At 37.8% G+C, this 15,305-nt stretch overlaps 5 protein-coding genes across 5 annotated transcripts; 4 read left to right on the top strand and 1 right to left on the bottom strand.

Annotated features, from left to right (window-relative positions):
• The first annotated feature begins 98 nt into the window (after window positions 1-98).
• BCR41DRAFT_330580 (putative myosin regulatory light chain cdc4) lies at window positions 99-1,586 on the top strand. The gene is made up of 5 exons (XM_022021757.1): window positions 99-175; window positions 368-395; window positions 754-897; window positions 1,110-1,262; window positions 1,394-1,586. The coding sequence occupies exons 1-5, from the start codon at window positions 173-175 to the stop codon at window positions 1,513-1,515; spliced, it is 450 nt and encodes a 149-aa protein (XP_021886728.1). The 5' UTR covers window positions 99-172; the 3' UTR covers window positions 1,516-1,586.
• Window positions 1,587-1,949: 363 nt separating this feature from the next.
• BCR41DRAFT_391471 (hypothetical protein) lies at window positions 1,950-3,671 on the bottom strand (the record flags this gene model as incomplete). The annotated part of the gene is made up of 2 exons (XM_022028358.1): window positions 1,950-2,612; window positions 2,715-3,671. 2 exons carry the CDS (start codon window positions 3,669-3,671, stop codon window positions 1,950-1,952), a joined length of 1,620 nt encoding a protein of 539 aa, XP_021886727.1.
• Window positions 3,672-7,013: 3,342 nt separating this feature from the next.
• BCR41DRAFT_382922 (Arb2 domain-domain-containing protein) lies at window positions 7,014-9,545 on the top strand. The gene is made up of 11 exons (XM_022027395.1): window positions 7,014-7,229; window positions 7,371-7,442; window positions 7,559-7,673; window positions 7,807-7,863; window positions 7,967-8,012; window positions 8,174-8,275; window positions 8,410-8,455; window positions 8,570-8,621; window positions 8,769-8,848; window positions 8,943-9,043; window positions 9,173-9,545. The coding sequence occupies exons 1-11, from the start codon at window positions 7,124-7,126 to the stop codon at window positions 9,482-9,484; spliced, it is 1,089 nt and encodes a 362-aa protein (XP_021886726.1). The 5' UTR covers window positions 7,014-7,123; the 3' UTR covers window positions 9,485-9,545.
• A 453-nt stretch (window positions 9,546-9,998) lies between these two features.
• BCR41DRAFT_418127 (hypothetical protein) lies at window positions 9,999-12,368 on the top strand. The gene is made up of 10 exons (XM_022029586.1): window positions 9,999-10,208; window positions 10,331-10,364; window positions 10,610-10,820; window positions 10,921-11,010; window positions 11,141-11,217; window positions 11,352-11,393; window positions 11,472-11,553; window positions 11,635-11,714; window positions 11,809-11,904; window positions 12,024-12,368. Exons 1-10 carry the CDS (start codon window positions 10,087-10,089, stop codon window positions 12,201-12,203), a joined length of 1,014 nt encoding a protein of 337 aa, XP_021886725.1. The 5' UTR covers window positions 9,999-10,086; the 3' UTR covers window positions 12,204-12,368.
• A 258-nt stretch (window positions 12,369-12,626) lies between these two features.
• BCR41DRAFT_382920 (hypothetical protein) lies at window positions 12,627-14,643 on the top strand. The gene is made up of 2 exons (XM_022027394.1): window positions 12,627-13,693; window positions 13,862-14,643. Exons 1-2 carry the CDS (start codon window positions 13,040-13,042, stop codon window positions 14,588-14,590), a joined length of 1,383 nt encoding a protein of 460 aa, XP_021886724.1. The 5' UTR covers window positions 12,627-13,039; the 3' UTR covers window positions 14,591-14,643.
• Window positions 14,644-15,305: the final 662 nt, after the last annotated feature.

Here is a 15,305-nt window from a genome sequence, read left to right as displayed (position 1 = left end):
AGTCACGTGCTACGCGATAAGGTTGCACACACACACGCCTCCATCGCCCCCCCCCCCTTTTTTTTTCTTTTTTTTTTTCTCTTTTCTTTTTTTTCATCATCTCGTAATTCCACTTACTCATCTTCAACGTGCAAACATTTCATCTCAATCTTCACACTAATCGATACCAATAATGGTACGTGCTACTCGAATGCGTTTTTGTTTTTTTATTTTCTATTTTTTTTATTTTTTTTATTTTCTTTTGTTCTCACTGGTCTATGCAGCTGTCCATTAACAAATCTTTTAACCAATGGGGGTCCTTGATGATCTTTTTTTCTTTTTTCTTTTTTTTTTTATTTTCTATCCTTTTCTTTCTCGATTGAAATAGGCTGCAGCAAACAAGGATCAGACAAAGGGTAATGATACACAGAGTAGACAATAGAGGCACTTTACTTTATCATGGGATCCAAAATAGACCGACAATCTGAAAACGATATTTGGAAAGAACACCTCTCTCTCTCTCTCTCTCTCTCTTTTTTTTTTTTTTTTTTTTTTATTCAACAAAGAAAAAAAAAAAGAGAGAGAAAGAAAAGAAAAAAGAAAAAAGAAAAAAAAAGTTACCTCGAATACTTGGAGAAGAAGGCAGAGACAGGAATACTCAACTTACATCTCGACTTACCTCTAATTTTTTTTTATGACTATGACTATGACTATGACTATGATTATATTATTAATATTGGATCCCTCTTTTTTTTTCTTTTCATACGTTTTTAGTACTCAAGGATGCGTTCAACTTGTTTGATCGCAAGGGCACAGGTAACGTCCCCACTAGCTCGCTCGGTGACTTGTTGCGCTCTGTTGGTCAGAACCCTACTCAAGCTGAAATCCAAGAATTGATCGCCCAGGCTGATCCTTCAGGTATATTACATATTTATATATATTTATACGTACCTGTATATTTTTTTTTAAGCGTTGTTCAGCCTTAGTAGATAAAACAAGTAAAATAGACTTGTATTATCTCTTGAAACTAACCAAATCGCACTTTGATCCAAAAAAAAAAAAAAAAAAAAAAAAAAAAAACATGATTATCCATAATGTTTATCAATGTTAACGAATATATATATATATAGGCTCCACCATCATGAACTTTGAATCTTTCACAAAAGTCGCGTTGCGCCCTGATGGATTTAAACCTGCAGGAACGGCTGCAGAACTGATTGATGGCTTTAAGGCATTTGATCCCAATAACACCGGGACTATCTCAGCCACAGAACTTCGCCATGGTATTTAACAAAATATGTATTTTATTTTACTTTTTTATTTAAAAAAAAGAAAAAGGAAAAAGAAAAAGAGTTCCTAATATATTTTTTCCTCCTCTTTTATCTTCTTCCTGGACATTGTTGCATGCTTCTAGTTTTGACAAGCATGGGCGAGGTATTGAGTCCGGAGGAGATTGATGCCTTCCTTTCGGGCGCTGTGGTGGATAGCAATGGAAATGTCAACTATGAGATGTTTGTCAAAGACTTGTTGGCATAGATGAGGATGTTCAGGGATCGTACTATATGAAGAAGATTATATATACATAGATATTCAAGGAAGAAGCATGGAAAAAAAAAAAAAAAAAAAAAAAAATATAAAAATAAAAAATGAAGTGTTGAAACTATCAATTCATTAAATTTGTAGAAGAAATATGAAGAGAAAAAAAAAAAAAAAAAAAAAAAAAAAAAAGGAGCACTTCATCTTTTTTTATTATTATTATTATTTTCTGAAAAAAAAAAAAATGAAAGATAAACGAATAAAAGAAGTATGTTATGATGGGTTGACAAAAGTGATGAAAAAGTGATATGTACATGCACAAGTTGACCAAAAATTGAGGCAGAAGGTCAAAAAAAAAAAAAAAAAAAAAAAAAAAAAAAAAAGAGAAGAGAACAAATGAATGAAAAATGATTGGTTAAACAAGACTATGGATCTTAATGTTGATCATTGTAATAGGGAGCATAGGACTGCGGATGCTGTGGAAGAGGATGCCCTTGCTGATGTGGGTGAGGATAAGGAGCATAACGGGGATCATGTTGATAAAACTGTGGATCAACATGTTTCTGCCCATTGTCCATGGTTGGGGGCATCTGATGATGCGAAGGACGCTGATGATGCTGATGCTGATGCTGGTGCTGGTGCTGGTGCTGATGTTGATGGCGGAAATGGGGAGGTACGGACATCAGGGACTCATCATCGACTTCGACAATACTTTCATCATCAGGAGCCAGGGAAGGTGGTGTAGAGGACATTGAGGATGCGGAGGATGTGGTAGAGGTGACGGAGTGTCTCGTACCCATGTTTGTCATCCTACCATGGAGCGTCGGAGGACTCATCATTGTTGAAGAGGGCTCCTGTTTCATCACCACGCGCTCAGGCATGGGAGGAGGAGAGATCGAGAGCGACTTTATTGAGGGGGGAGGAGAGGCAGAGGCAGCAGTGGAGGGACCTGTGACAGGCTGGCCACGCTGCTTGACATACATGCTGACAATCGGATCCGGGTCAGTTTCGCCATGACCCTCAATACCCATAAGAATGGAGGCTGCCTCCATCATCTGGACTTGTTGATGCTTGGTCAATAAGAATTTGGCAGCAGACTATAAAAGGCAATTATGATGTTCCATGATTGGATTAGTAAAATTATAATAAACAAGTAAGGTTTTTTTTTTTTTTTAAAAAAGATTTTCAAAATTCGTTACCTTCCAGTACATGGAGTGCTCCCAGCGATGCTTTGACAAGGAGGTAGAATGTTTGTATAGTTTACCGCAGTCAGGACACTTGATGGAGCCGATAGACTCTTCATCTGGTTGTCCATTTGCAGGTTGACCAGATGTGGAATCCAAGATGATCTCTCCATCATTCTCGTCTTCGTCCTCTACGACGGGTGTCCGTTGTGTTTCGGAGGCGGGGGGTACGGTTGAGATGGCAGGCTGTTGAGGTACGGGGGGGAAACGTACTGGATCGACCCTGTCTGGATAAGCTTCTTGAACATACCGAGGAGCGGTGGTCGAGAGAGAAGGGGAGGCATGTCTGGGTGAGGGTTGGATAGGATGTTGAGGAGCGAACGGAGGTTGGGAAAGAGAGTGAGATCGAGAATGTGAATAGGAAGGAGTGCGTGAGTGGGATCGATGGGGAGATGTGACATGATATGGATGAGGATGATGTGAGGGACGCTGATGAAGATGGTGATCTGAAGGAGGAGGAGGAGGAGGTGGAGAGATGAAGGAGGAATGGTGCTGAGGAGGAAGAGAAGGAGGAGGAGCAGACCATCCATGGGGATCTAGATTGGGCATACGTGGGGAAGTACGATATCCGTTTGGAGGGGACTGATGGATACTGGACATTGACTGGGAGTGTGAGCGTGAATGCCTATCGATGTTTACGGATTCTGGTGGGGCCATCATGGAGACAGGGGGCGGAGGATAGGGAGCTTGGTGGTAAGGTGGGAATCCATCGTGTGGTGGCATGGGAGGAAACTGGCCATGTGGAGGATAGATACCCGAGTTTGAGCGAGAGTGGGACCTGGAGTGGGAAGAGGCTCTGGGTTGAGGGGGATATGAGTGCATTGGGTGCGGGTCCATGTCTGGGTGTGGGTGTGGGGGATAAGGATGCTGTTGTGGATGGATGGGGAGCGGTTGGTATGGCTGTTGGTGCATTTGGTTTTGGTGAATTTGATTTTTGGTTTTGATTCTGTTTCTGTTTCTGTTGGCGTCGATGGCTCGTGTGAGTGTGCGATCAACAATAATTAAAAAAAATAAAAAAAAAACGATTTTCTATTTTGAGAGCAAGAACAAGAAGTATAAAATAGATTAGGGAGAAGAACAGACAATAGCACTGAAACGAAGGTTCAAAGAAAGAAAGAAAGAAAAAAAAAATAGATTGAGAAAGAGATCAATGATGCACAGAAAAGGATTCATCAGGATGGAAATCACACTCGAACGATAATGAATCGACTAAGCTTTGTAATGCATAAAAAAAAAAAAAAAAAAAAAAAAAAAAAGAGAAACAAGACTAAAGAATAAAGAAATAGTCGCGCACCAATCAAGATGAACAAGTGTAAATCATGGTCAATGGAAGAAAATATGATGATTGCATCAAGGACGGACTAAAAGAAGAGGTTAAAAAAAAAAAAAAAAAAGACCGCGCAAGGGTTCATTGTTGATGATGGCGCTGCATTGTCTTGTGAATGTGCACAGAAGGGAAGAGAAACAAGAAAAAAAAAAAAAAAAAAAAAAAAGGGGGAAGAGGGCGGGAGGATCGCACTTTTTATCCGTACAACAGGGACACAGTTCAAGACCAAAGAAAAGACAGACAAAAAAAAAAAAAAAAAAAAAGAGAGAGAAGAGAGAAGGAGGCGACGCACATACACGTTTTACAATAGACAAAATCCAAAAAGGATAGACAAAAGAGATGTGAGGAGTGGAAGGGAAGGATGGAGGAGAGAGAGAAGAGAAGAGAAGAGAAGAGAAGAGAAAGGAAAAAAAAGGAAAGCGAATGCATATAAACAAACAAAACAAAAAAAAAAAAAAAAAAAAAAAAAAAAAAACGGTTACGAACAGGGAGTGAATGAAATTAAGTTTGATATTCAGTTTAAACAAAGATAATAATAAAGAAAGAAAGAAAGAAAGAAAGAAAAAATATAAATCTGTATAATCCGATTGAGTCGAGTTGAATAATAATAAACCAATTTGAAATTTTTAAACTACCCACAGCACAGTTTGAATTGAATGTCCAAACGTAATGTGTGATCAAATAATACAAACATTTCTCTCTTGGTCAACAACAACAACAACAACAAAAAATAAAAAAAACTCTAGGACCCATTCTCAAATAAAGTCATGCTCTTTGTTGTTTTGTTTGGGTGGTTGTTTGACCAAACTAAACATCAAGATTTGGACCACCCATCCACACCCGTCTTTTACATTCTCTTTTCAGACATCTTTAAAGATAATGATAATAATGATAATAATAATAATAATAATAATAATAATAATAATAGTAAAAAAATAAAAAAAAAAAAGCAACGCATTCAAGTATATACTTAAAATGATGGTCATGGTCATGTATAGTTGCCATGGATTAAGTAATGATCATCATGATAGCAATAGTAATAAAAATAATAATAATGATAATGATATGAATAACATATACATAAAAAAAAATAAAAACAAAAAAAAAAAAAAAAAAGTAACAGTGGTAATAACGATAATACTGATAATGATAGTAATAAAAGAAATGATTAGCAAGTGGAATCCGTCATGAGCACTCACATACGAATGAAGGAAAAAAATAATAATTAAAAGACAGTGATGCGAGACAGAGCGAAGACAGAGCAAAGGAAGAAAGAAAAAAAAAAAAGCTAAAAAAGGGTTGATGAGGAACAAGTGATGGTGATGGGTGATGGTGATAAGAGAATGGAAGAGAGAGAGAGGGGACAGGATCCGATGTATGAACTGTTGGGTTGGTGAAATAAAACAAAAGAGGAGAGGAGAGGAGAATGAAAGAATGAAAGAATGAGAGAATGAAAGAAAGAAAGAAAGAAAGAAAGGAAAGAGAAAGAGAGAAGGAAAGAGAAAGAGAGAAGAAGGAAAGAAGGGCAGGAGAGGAATAAAAAAAAATAAAAAAAGAGCAATGATATTGATGAGCAGAAGAGAAGACAATAGAAATAATAATATAAATATATAAAATAAAATAAAAACACCGCAGATGCAAAAGAAATGCAACCCACACACAGATAGGCAGTGTTTATGAACCAAAAACCAAATTGTGGACAAAAGAAAAAAATACTCAGCACAAACAAATAATTAGAAAAAAAATTTAAAAGGGCATTTTTGGGTGTCTGTCATGCCCCCATCCCTTCTCCCTAACCCAGTTCTGATAACACCAAATTATAACATCCCCTACCATCCTTTCCTTTTAAAAGAAAAAAGAGAAAGAGAGGATAAGAGAATAAGAGAAAAGGAAGATGAAATAAAGAACATGGCAGTCTCTTTTGGCTGTTGTTACTTGTGCAGAGTATTAAAGAGCTTAAACATGAAATACCTTTGTCAACAGTTGAAACAATGAGCAATGAACAATGAACAATGAACAATGAACAATGAACAATGAACAATGAACAATGAACAATGAGAATAAAAAAAATAAAAAAAAGTGGTGATGGTGGTGGTGGTAGTAGTGGCAGTGGCAGGAGTGAGGCAAAGTCTGATGTGAAAAGTGGACTAGCGTAAAGATGAAAAGGGGGGGAAAGAAGAAGAGAAAAAGACAACGAAAGGGAAGGACAGAAACTAAAAAAGGACAAGAACAAGAAGAAGAACAAGAAGAAAGAAAGAAGGATGCATCGACTGACTGACTGACTGAATTGATTGTTTTAACAAAAAGTCTAAACTCTGTTTTACTTTTTTTTTTTTTTTTTTTTTTTTTTTTACTCATAAAAATCAAATCATGCAAGTGATGCGATAGTTCCTTTTTTTTTTTTTTTTTTTATTTCGCGCGCCAACTGATTTTTTGGGATCTCTTCTCCTTTTTTATTATTGATCCTTTTATTTGGAATAAAATATAAAATATTTGCATCTAGAATGCATATCATTGTGTTGGCATGAAAGAACCATTTTCAGCAATCACATGGACCAACGTACTCTTCATCCCATACACCCTGCCCATCCATTCTCCCCCTTCCCCCCTACTTTCTGGTTCCAAAGCTGATCCTCTCCAAGGGACATTTTATTCTAACAATCTTTTCTTTTCTTCTCTTTTCTTCTCTTTTATTCTACATGTCATATTATTATATATAATACAGCTGTATTAAGGATATGAGAGCCTGAGAGCCCTTGAAGAATAACATGTCCATGTCCATGCAACAACAAAAAAAAAATTTTTTTTTTTTCAGGGCACACGTCTTCCTTTTTTAATTCTAACAGACTTTTCAATCATTTCAATGTGATAATGTGACGGCCTTTTCTTTTTTTTTTTTTTTTTTTTATTGTTTCGAAACTCATCAACACTAATCAACTCATCAAACAACAACAGCAAGTCATTCATTCATTCATCCCCCTTTTCTTTTCTTTTCTTCTTCTTTTCTCCCCTCTTCTCTATCTAACCACGTTGGAGTATGTATCGCCGCCGCATCAAGCGACCTCCTCCTCCTACCTTTGGAGAGACCCTTGAGGAATTAAAGTACTCCATCGATGAACACGGTCATCTCATTGACGAGTCAGGTGTGAAAATACAACATACGTACATCTTGCACGTACTTTTTTTTATTTTTTTCTCTTCCTGAAAAATAATAAAACCATATTAAAATCCATGTCCACTAAATCCTTGCCCTCATCATCATTCGTACAATCATGAACCATTAGGGAAACAATACGTGTTTGATTTGAAGGCAAAGAATCGAGAATATCAGGAAGCCCATGCTCGCGCCTTGGGAGGTGAGTCTCATCTGCTTGGCCTTCTTCCATCCTATCCACTCATCAATAACCAATTACTATCCTTGCAAAAAAAAAAAAAAAAAAAAAAAAAAAAAAATTACAAATCTCTTAAAAAGATGCTATTATGCGAATCATGATCAAGCGCATTGAGGATGAATGCGGAATGGTCAAAGCAACCGTACCTGTGGATGCCGAAGGAACTGATACTCCATATGCCCACATTTTGATTTCGTATGTACACATTCATATTCATTCATATTGACCCTGATGACAGAATGAATCCATCTATGCTGTAAATGTTATTTAAAGCTTTCTACCTTTTTTTTTTTTTTTTTTTTTTAATTTTTTTCCCTCCCTTTTAAAGGAATGATGCCAAAGATTGCAAGCGTTTGCTGGTCCTTGTCGCGTCAACAAATGAGTCGTAAGATCACTTTCCCTGTTTGCTGATCCACGTTAATCTTTGATTTAATTGGACATTCTCCTGATCTTTAAAACTTTTTTCCATTTGTCTGAATGTAACATAGTCTTGGCTCTTGGTCGCGTCGATTGCTCGCCAATCATCATGTCGAGGTATCTTTTTTTTTTTTTTTTTTTTTTTTTTTTTTCCTCTCATTCCCCCCTCATTCCCCCCTCATTCCCCCTTTTTTTTTTTTTTTTTTTTTTTTTTTTTTAATTTAAAGATTGGTCTGACAATTGACAGCTGACAGTCCGACTTTTTTTTTGCAAAATAGATTGGATCCATGCTTTCTGTTGTCCGTTGGGCTCGTCAAGAAGGTTTCGGTGTACTCATAACAAATCCCAACACCCATTTCTGGGTCGACGGATGCCCTTCAGTAAGCTTTCTGATCAATGACCAAACAATCTCTTTAATAGTCAATGCTTGGGAAAAAGGAACATTTGACCTCATCACTTACTCCTCCTCCTCCTATCTATCTATCTATCTATCCATCCATCTATCCATCTACAGCTGACACTCCCCATTAATATAAAGAAACAATACAAGATGATCCCAAGTATGTTTAGCAAAAAAAAAAAAAAAAAAAAAAAAAAAAAAGTTAATATTTAATTTAGCCTTTACTACGTGATTTCGCTGTCCACTAAAAAGGAGTTTTGGATTCACAATTTAGACTCTGGAAGCCCTGAGGAACATGTTGACTATGTCCTTCGCCAATATGTCCAGTAAGTTTGTTCACCGCCGAGCATGAAATCCCTGCTTAACAATCCCTATTGCTATTGCAAAGGAAAAAAAAAAAAAAAAAAAAAGTCTTTTATATAGACAAACAATATATATTAAAAGACAAATGCTGTGGTTCTTGATCTTTATAGAACCTTTGCCTCGCGCGAGATTTTCTTTATCGCTCACAAATATGGCGGTCATGCACTGATCCAGGCTCTTCATGAACAATGTAAGCCTTCTGAGGGTTCAAATCGCTGGATTGAACTGTCTTCTTTGCCCTCGATGATTAAAGATTTACTCACTTGTTTTATAAACTATGCTAGTTGATGCATTTAAGGATCGTGTCTCTGCCGTTGCCGTCATTGATAGCTCTCATACCATTACTCCCTATCCGGAATCCAAGTTCCGGAAATGGCTGTCACTGGTAAGTGGGATAATAATAATAATAAAAAAAATAAAAAAAATAAAAAAAAAAAAAAAAGAAAAGAAACATCTCATTTTAATCATTACACCTTTTAAACTTTTTTTGTTTTTTTCTTTTGTAATCACATAGAATACTGTCACGTACATGCAATCGGAGCAAGGAGAAAAGGGTAAGGTCGAGTTTCGAGAGATTGTTGGCTGCAACTGTGTTATGGCTGGATCTCAGGAGTTTGATTTCACGATCGTGGATGCGATGCCAGACATATTCAAGTTCTTCCAAGCAAGAAAGGATCGGGATAACACCCTGGAGAAGCATATGAATGAAATCGTGCCTTTAAGAGAAGATGATCCTACGACTGCCATGGTCGCGTTCGACGCGGATGATGGGGTTGATGATGAGGCTGATGATGAGAATGTTGACGAAACCGTTGTCGATGGTTAAGCAGTACTGTTCTCTTGTTGGAAAATAAAAAAATAAAATAAAATAAAAAAGCCAATTTTACTAGCAACTGTTAAATATCCAAATCTCATACATTTGAACATAAAATGACGTTTTACCCAAGCTCGTAAGCACTTGACATGAGCTTCTTTATCAAACATGTGTCCAATGGCTTTGGTCTTTTTGTGTGCAGTATTTCCTTCAGATTAGAATGTCAATATTCCAGTTTATTGTGGATTCGAGGGAGCTTTTATATACATGTATATATATATATTTATGTTTGCATTGGTCCTAGCTGTATTGCTTTGGGGGGGAGAGGTATTTAAAAAAAAAATGGTTCTGGCTCTCGGCGAAGCGCTCGGTTTGGTGACAGACATTGTTCCATCCAATGGTTGCACGAGTACAGATTTTCCCTCGTGTCAGCTTTTTGGCAATAAAATCGTTTCTTTTTTTTTTTTTTTTTTTTTTTTTTTCCATTGTCCATCTCATTCAATAACTTTTTTTTTTTTTTTTTTTTTTTTTTTTTGATATTATTATTATTATTATTATTATTATTATTATTATTATTATTCCTTCCCAACTTTCAACACTCATCATAAACAATAATGGGAACCGATAGAGTATTTCAAAATCAACGACAACATCGAGAGGGTCTAACCACTACCTCCCACGACTGGACCATGGTCAAAGTTGGTACACTTGTAGAAAAGCAAAAGCTCGTCACCATGTACGCCAATCCTTTCGACTTTTTTGAATTCATTTCTAAAAAAAAAAAAAAAAAAAAAAAACACACACACACACACACGCGAGACAAGGAATTAACCAACAAACTCATTCAACTCTCCTTAGTGATGCTGATGCCACTGTGGAAGATGCTTGCGAGGTAAAATGAGGACTCGGTTTACTGCTCCAAACCCCAGAAAATAGACAATTATTTCTACCTGCATGAGTCATGGATTTTTTTTTTTCTTTCTAAAGAACAACGGCAGGATTGTCTCACAAGGATATTCAACTTGATTGTACAAATAAAAAAAAAAAAAGAAAAAGAAAAAGAAAAAGAAAAAGAAAAAGAAAAAGAAAGAGTTGATCTGATCACTGATGAACTCTGGATGTTTTTCTGAATGATAGGTGTTACTGAACAATGGGATCACGTCTGCGCCTGTCTATGATAACACCAAGAAGATGTATGTCGGGATGTTTGACTATGGAGACTTGATGACCTACATTCTATTGTTGTTGAAAAAGATGGAGGTTCCCCTTGAGGATCAAACCATGGAGATGCGTGATCTGATCCAGCGGACGAGCAATAGTCAGAACGTCCCTGTAAAACTGGCTTCTGGTTAGTCATGCCTATAACCTTGTTCTATCCTCATGAAACATTTCAGAACAACAACAAACTGGTTTTTGCAGACTAACTTTTTTTTTTGAAAATTTTCTAGATTTGTCAGGCAAAGATCCATTTTGCACAGTCATGGCAGACTCTAGATTAGGGGCCGTGGTGCATGATTTTGGTACAGGAATTCATCGCGGTAGGTCCCATGTGAAAGTCTGTAGTTTCGTGAAAATGGTATTATGATATTATGAGCATCAAGAAAAAAAAAAAAAAAAAAAAAAAAAAAAAAAACTGGCATTGATCTCTATATCCTGTGCTATCAATAGTGGCTGTTATGGATGCGGAGGGCAATATGAAGGGCATCTTGTCTCAATCATCGACTCTGGACTATTTAATGCGTCATGTAACGTTTATAACTTGGACAATGCGATTGTTATGCCTGTGTCCATATATTTTTACCGGGATTAGCAAAAGCAGCGACCCTTAATGCTTAACAGTCCTTTTGAACCTTTTTCTCTCATCCCTATCAACTTGTAGCTGAGCGAATATCCCCAGTTGCAGCCCGTGATGCAAAAGAGTGTAGGCGACAATAACCAATTGCATTGGTGTAGTTGAATTGAAATGCAGAAACTGAAGACAATCTTTATATATATATAGCTCCAACAATGTGGCCTCGCCAGTGGCAAGGTCCTATCTGTGAACGGTGAAGAAAAGGTCTTGGATGCTCTGGTTTCAATGAGTACGTTAAATATGTCTAGAGATGTAATTACCCTTTCAATCACCATTTGTATATGTACTTATCATGAGCTCTTTCGTGTAGGTACAAATAGTGTCTCTTCCCTTGCAGTCCTTGATGATCAGGGTATGCTTTTAGGCAACATCAGTATGACTGATATCAAAGTAGGTTTTATGCTACCTCTTTTTTTTTTTTTTTTTTTTTTTTTCTTCGCTTTGACTTGTTCCTGAAATGAAAAACTTCTATTTCTCTTATTAGCATATCATGAAAAATTTAAGGACATCGTGGCTGTGGATCAGTTGTTTCCAGCTTGTCTGCAAGATCCGATTGTCACAAGGTATCGAAAACGGAGAGGTAAATGTGAAGAGTTACTTTCGTGTTTAGATCCTCGAAAAGACAAATTAAGACGCTACTTACATGTGACTAACTCGTAAAGTCTCAATTTTTTTTCCCTCCCTCTGAAACAAATATAGGACCAATACCCCATTCTTGATGTGAACGCAAAGTCCACTTTTGGTTACACACTTTCGAAACTACAGGCAACAAAAGCTCATCGCATGTGGGTAGTGAACGATAACGGGTGTGCTGTTGGTGTTGTCAGCCTGACCGACGTATTCCGCGTCCTGAGTGGATTAATCGATAATGATGAGTAAAAAAAAAATCACATAGAGCTACTCCAAGCGGCCAGGTACATAGGCGGTACCATCGCCAGCGTTGGAGTCCGGTGATTTTGTTCAATTATTCTATATTTTGTGTCCCTATACAAGACCCATGTAAATGAGACAGAAAATAAATATTGCGAATAATTGGATAAGATTAATTTTTTACCAGCGCACTGCTTATTTATACTCCATAACATTTAATATGGTGATGTGTAACGACATTTCGATCCCTCCCCAAAAAAGAGAGCTTTTTCTTTTTAAAGAATGCCCTAATGCCCAAATGCCCTTGACACTAGCATTTATTACGGGAAATGAGGTGTACCCAGGGATGCATGGTGGGTAAGCAACACGTTTAGTGCATGTTGCTTTTCTAATGGTATTCATGTGACCCTTTGCTCTTCCTTTTTACCTTCTTTTCTTTCTTGTCTGCCTTCATTCATTTGTGTCCTCATTCTCCCATCACCCCTTCATACTTTTTGTACAAATTACATTGCATCTCATCCCATTCAATTCAGGAAGAAAGTGAGCAGGACGCCTTCCCACATTCATTCGAAAACAACCTCATCTCATATAGCAAAGTGTTCACCTTATTACTACCATTATTATCATACACTTCACGTCCTCATAGCATCTAGCATATACGCATTAGACCACCCAACTCCAACTCCCACGCCTCACAGTGTTATCCCTGTATACACGCCAAAGTTTTTCTGAAACAAAACGCTGTGCGACAAATAAAATTCAGGAACAAGGAGCAATCTTTCACCGCAATTCCCTTTATCCCTTTAATATCTTCTATACACCCATCGACTGGGAAACCTCAAGAGATGCCATCTCCAAATTCCCTGGCCTCATCGCGGCCTATAAACTCTTCCTTGCGTCGCTCAAGAAGATCCATTTATCTTATTGTCGCTGGATGCTTGATGACATGCTTGTCTGTGGCTCGAGCCGATATCCTTTGTTCTTCCCCCAACTCTGGGTCGTTTGAAGCTGGACAGCCCTTGGTTTTAGATTGGAGTTCGGATGCTTCCTCACCAAAGGTCGCAGATATCGTATCGATGAGGGCAACCCTCGTTTGCGACACTGGAGTATCGATTGCAAACACAGAGATCACAACGTGGGCATCCCCTTTTACCTGGACTGTACCCAACGTTGGAAATGCCACCGTTCCTGGAGGAACCACAGGCACATGTCTGAACAATTCATTCCATGTCTTCTATGAGGGTGAATACTGGGCCGTACGAAATTTTTTCAAGAAAAGCTACAGAGCTGAATGTAAAAGCATCACCATCTTGCCTGCTCCTAACGTTACGCCAACGACCACCACCTTGGCGCCCACCACCACCACCACATCAGGCACTACAAGTAGACGAGCCTCAAAATCGGCCTCAACCTCCGCTTCACCTGAATCCACTGACCCATCCACTCCTGACAGTGAGGATTCTCAACCAAAGACGTTTGTCATTGTGATCGTAGCTATTGTAAGTCGCACTTTCTTAAAAAAAAAAAAAAAAAAAAAAAAAGAGTTTATATTTGTTTCAACTATGTTCCAAGGTTCTTTTTTTTTTTTTATTTTTTATTTTGCCTTCGGGAAATTTTCTGGTGCTGACATATTTATCATTATAAATAATGGATAAAATATTTCATAGATGGCAGGACTGGTACTATTTCTGGTGGCGTTCGGGACATGGTGGTACCTTCGTAAACAAAGGATTAAGCGGATGGAAAATGCAATCATGCCTTGGTCAAGCCAGTCCAACAACCAGTTCTCCAAAGTGCCGTCAATGGATGAGGGACATCGCGATGCTGGAGTTTCTAGCCCTGCGACCGTAGCTGGTGTTGTTAGTGGCGCTGCCGTAGCAAGGACTTACACTAACAAGCCCCAACCTCAGATACCACAGCCAACCCATGGATACTACCAAGAGGGTGGTCATAAAGGTTATGGTCAACAGGGTGCTGGAGGAGGATACGGAGACAGCAACAATGGTTATGATGCCCCACCAGAGGATGAGTATTATAATCCGTACTATGCTCAGGGAAGAAATCAAGGTTACGGACAAGGCCATATCCCTGGAGGCATGAATACAGCAGATCAATACCATGCTGGCTCGTACCAGCAATCGTCCCCACCACAGCAACATCATCCTGGATATTTTCCACCCCCACCCCCCGTCAACGCTAATGCACATCCAATGAGTCCATCCGTAAATATGAGTCCCACATCAGTACCTAACAACATCACCACCACGACCTTGATTAGCACTGCTACCACTTCCTCAGGACGATCACCACAGGCTATCTTGCCTGAGAAGGGTCATCCAGTGGAGGAAAAAGGATATCAGGAGATTCCCATGAGGAACCTTGGTCCAAGCTCATAGAAACCATCAAAGACCCTCATTCTACCCTACTCTCTCTTTAATCATGACAGCTCTTTTTTTTTTTTTTTTTTTTTTTAAAAAAAAAAAAAAAAAAAAAATGTAATTGTATCTCCTGTTCTGAAATGTAGTAATGTCGTAGCACTTTTTTTTATACATATTTATTTATTTTACTAATAATATTGATTACAATACGGATCGATCATTTCCTTTTAAATGAATGAGGAAAGAATAAGAAACACTTGAATGCCCAAAGATGAATAAATATAATACATAATGGCTCTGACATGCGCAAAGACCCTCTCTGCATTTTTATTGCATATGAAGGCTGAACTTTTTGATTGGCAAATCCCTTCCGTTCCTTTCTTCCCTTCAACTTTACGGTCTATCATAACGAAATAAACATGATGGAGGGTGGGGGTGGTTTTTTTCTTTTTTTTTTTTTTTTTTTTTTTTTTTTTCTTCTCTGGAAGGCATATGACAAGCTCAGCTTCAACAGAAAATTTTATTGTGTGCGTGCATAATATAGCCCGTTTCATTTGGTCGCGATACCTTATATTTTTTGAATACTTTCGAGTGTATTGGCAGCCAATTAGCTCGCTTGTTACGAGTATTGTTGCAAGTCCGTCACGTAGTGAGATGCCACCAGAACAATTCAATCATCGTTTTTAGATTAAAAATATAAGGTATCGTGACCAAATAAAATTGGCGATATATA

This window comes from Lobosporangium transversale (assembly GCF_002105155.1).
Source record: "Lobosporangium transversale strain NRRL 3116 chromosome Unknown BCR41scaffold_1, whole genome shotgun sequence".
NCBI classification, from domain to species: Eukaryota; Fungi; Mortierellomycota; class Mortierellomycetes; order Mortierellales; family Mortierellaceae; genus Lobosporangium; species Lobosporangium transversale.
The sequence above is the reverse complement of the archived record's forward strand: the minus strand, read 5'-3'. Positions and strand labels throughout refer to the sequence as shown.

Bases quoted from the DNA above. Each gene is read 5' to 3' on its own strand.
- BCR41DRAFT_382920 (XM_022027394.1), top strand. From the start codon at position 13,040: ATGCCATCTCCAAATTCCCTGGCCTCATCGCGGCCTATAAACTCTTCC. The intron at 13,694-13,861 runs GTAAGTCGCACT...AATATTTCATAG, and splicing joins TCATTGTGATCGTAGCTATT to ATGGCAGGACTGGTACTATT.
- BCR41DRAFT_418127 (XM_022029586.1), top strand. From the start codon at position 10,087: ATGGGAACCGATAGAGTATTTCAAAATCAACGACAACATCGAGAGGGT. The intron at 11,011-11,140 runs GTAGGTCCCATG...TGCTATCAATAG, and splicing joins TGGTACAGGAATTCATCGCG to TGGCTGTTATGGATGCGGAG. The intron at 11,218-11,351 runs GTAACGTTTATA...ATCAACTTGTAG, and splicing joins TGGACTATTTAATGCGTCAT to CTGAGCGAATATCCCCAGTT.
- BCR41DRAFT_382922 (XM_022027395.1), top strand. From the start codon at position 7,124: ATGTATCGCCGCCGCATCAAGCGACCTCCTCCTCCTACCTTTGGAGAG. The intron at 7,443-7,558 runs GTGAGTCTCATC...TCTCTTAAAAAG, and splicing joins CCATGCTCGCGCCTTGGGAG to ATGCTATTATGCGAATCATG. The intron at 8,276-8,409 runs GTAAGCTTTCTG...ATCCATCTACAG, and splicing joins GGGTCGACGGATGCCCTTCA to CTGACACTCCCCATTAATAT.
- BCR41DRAFT_330580 (XM_022021757.1), top strand. The intron at 396-753 runs GTAATGATACAC...ATACGTTTTTAG, and splicing joins AAACAAGGATCAGACAAAGG to TACTCAAGGATGCGTTCAAC. The intron at 1,263-1,393 runs GTATTTAACAAA...GCATGCTTCTAG, and splicing joins AGCCACAGAACTTCGCCATG to TTTTGACAAGCATGGGCGAG.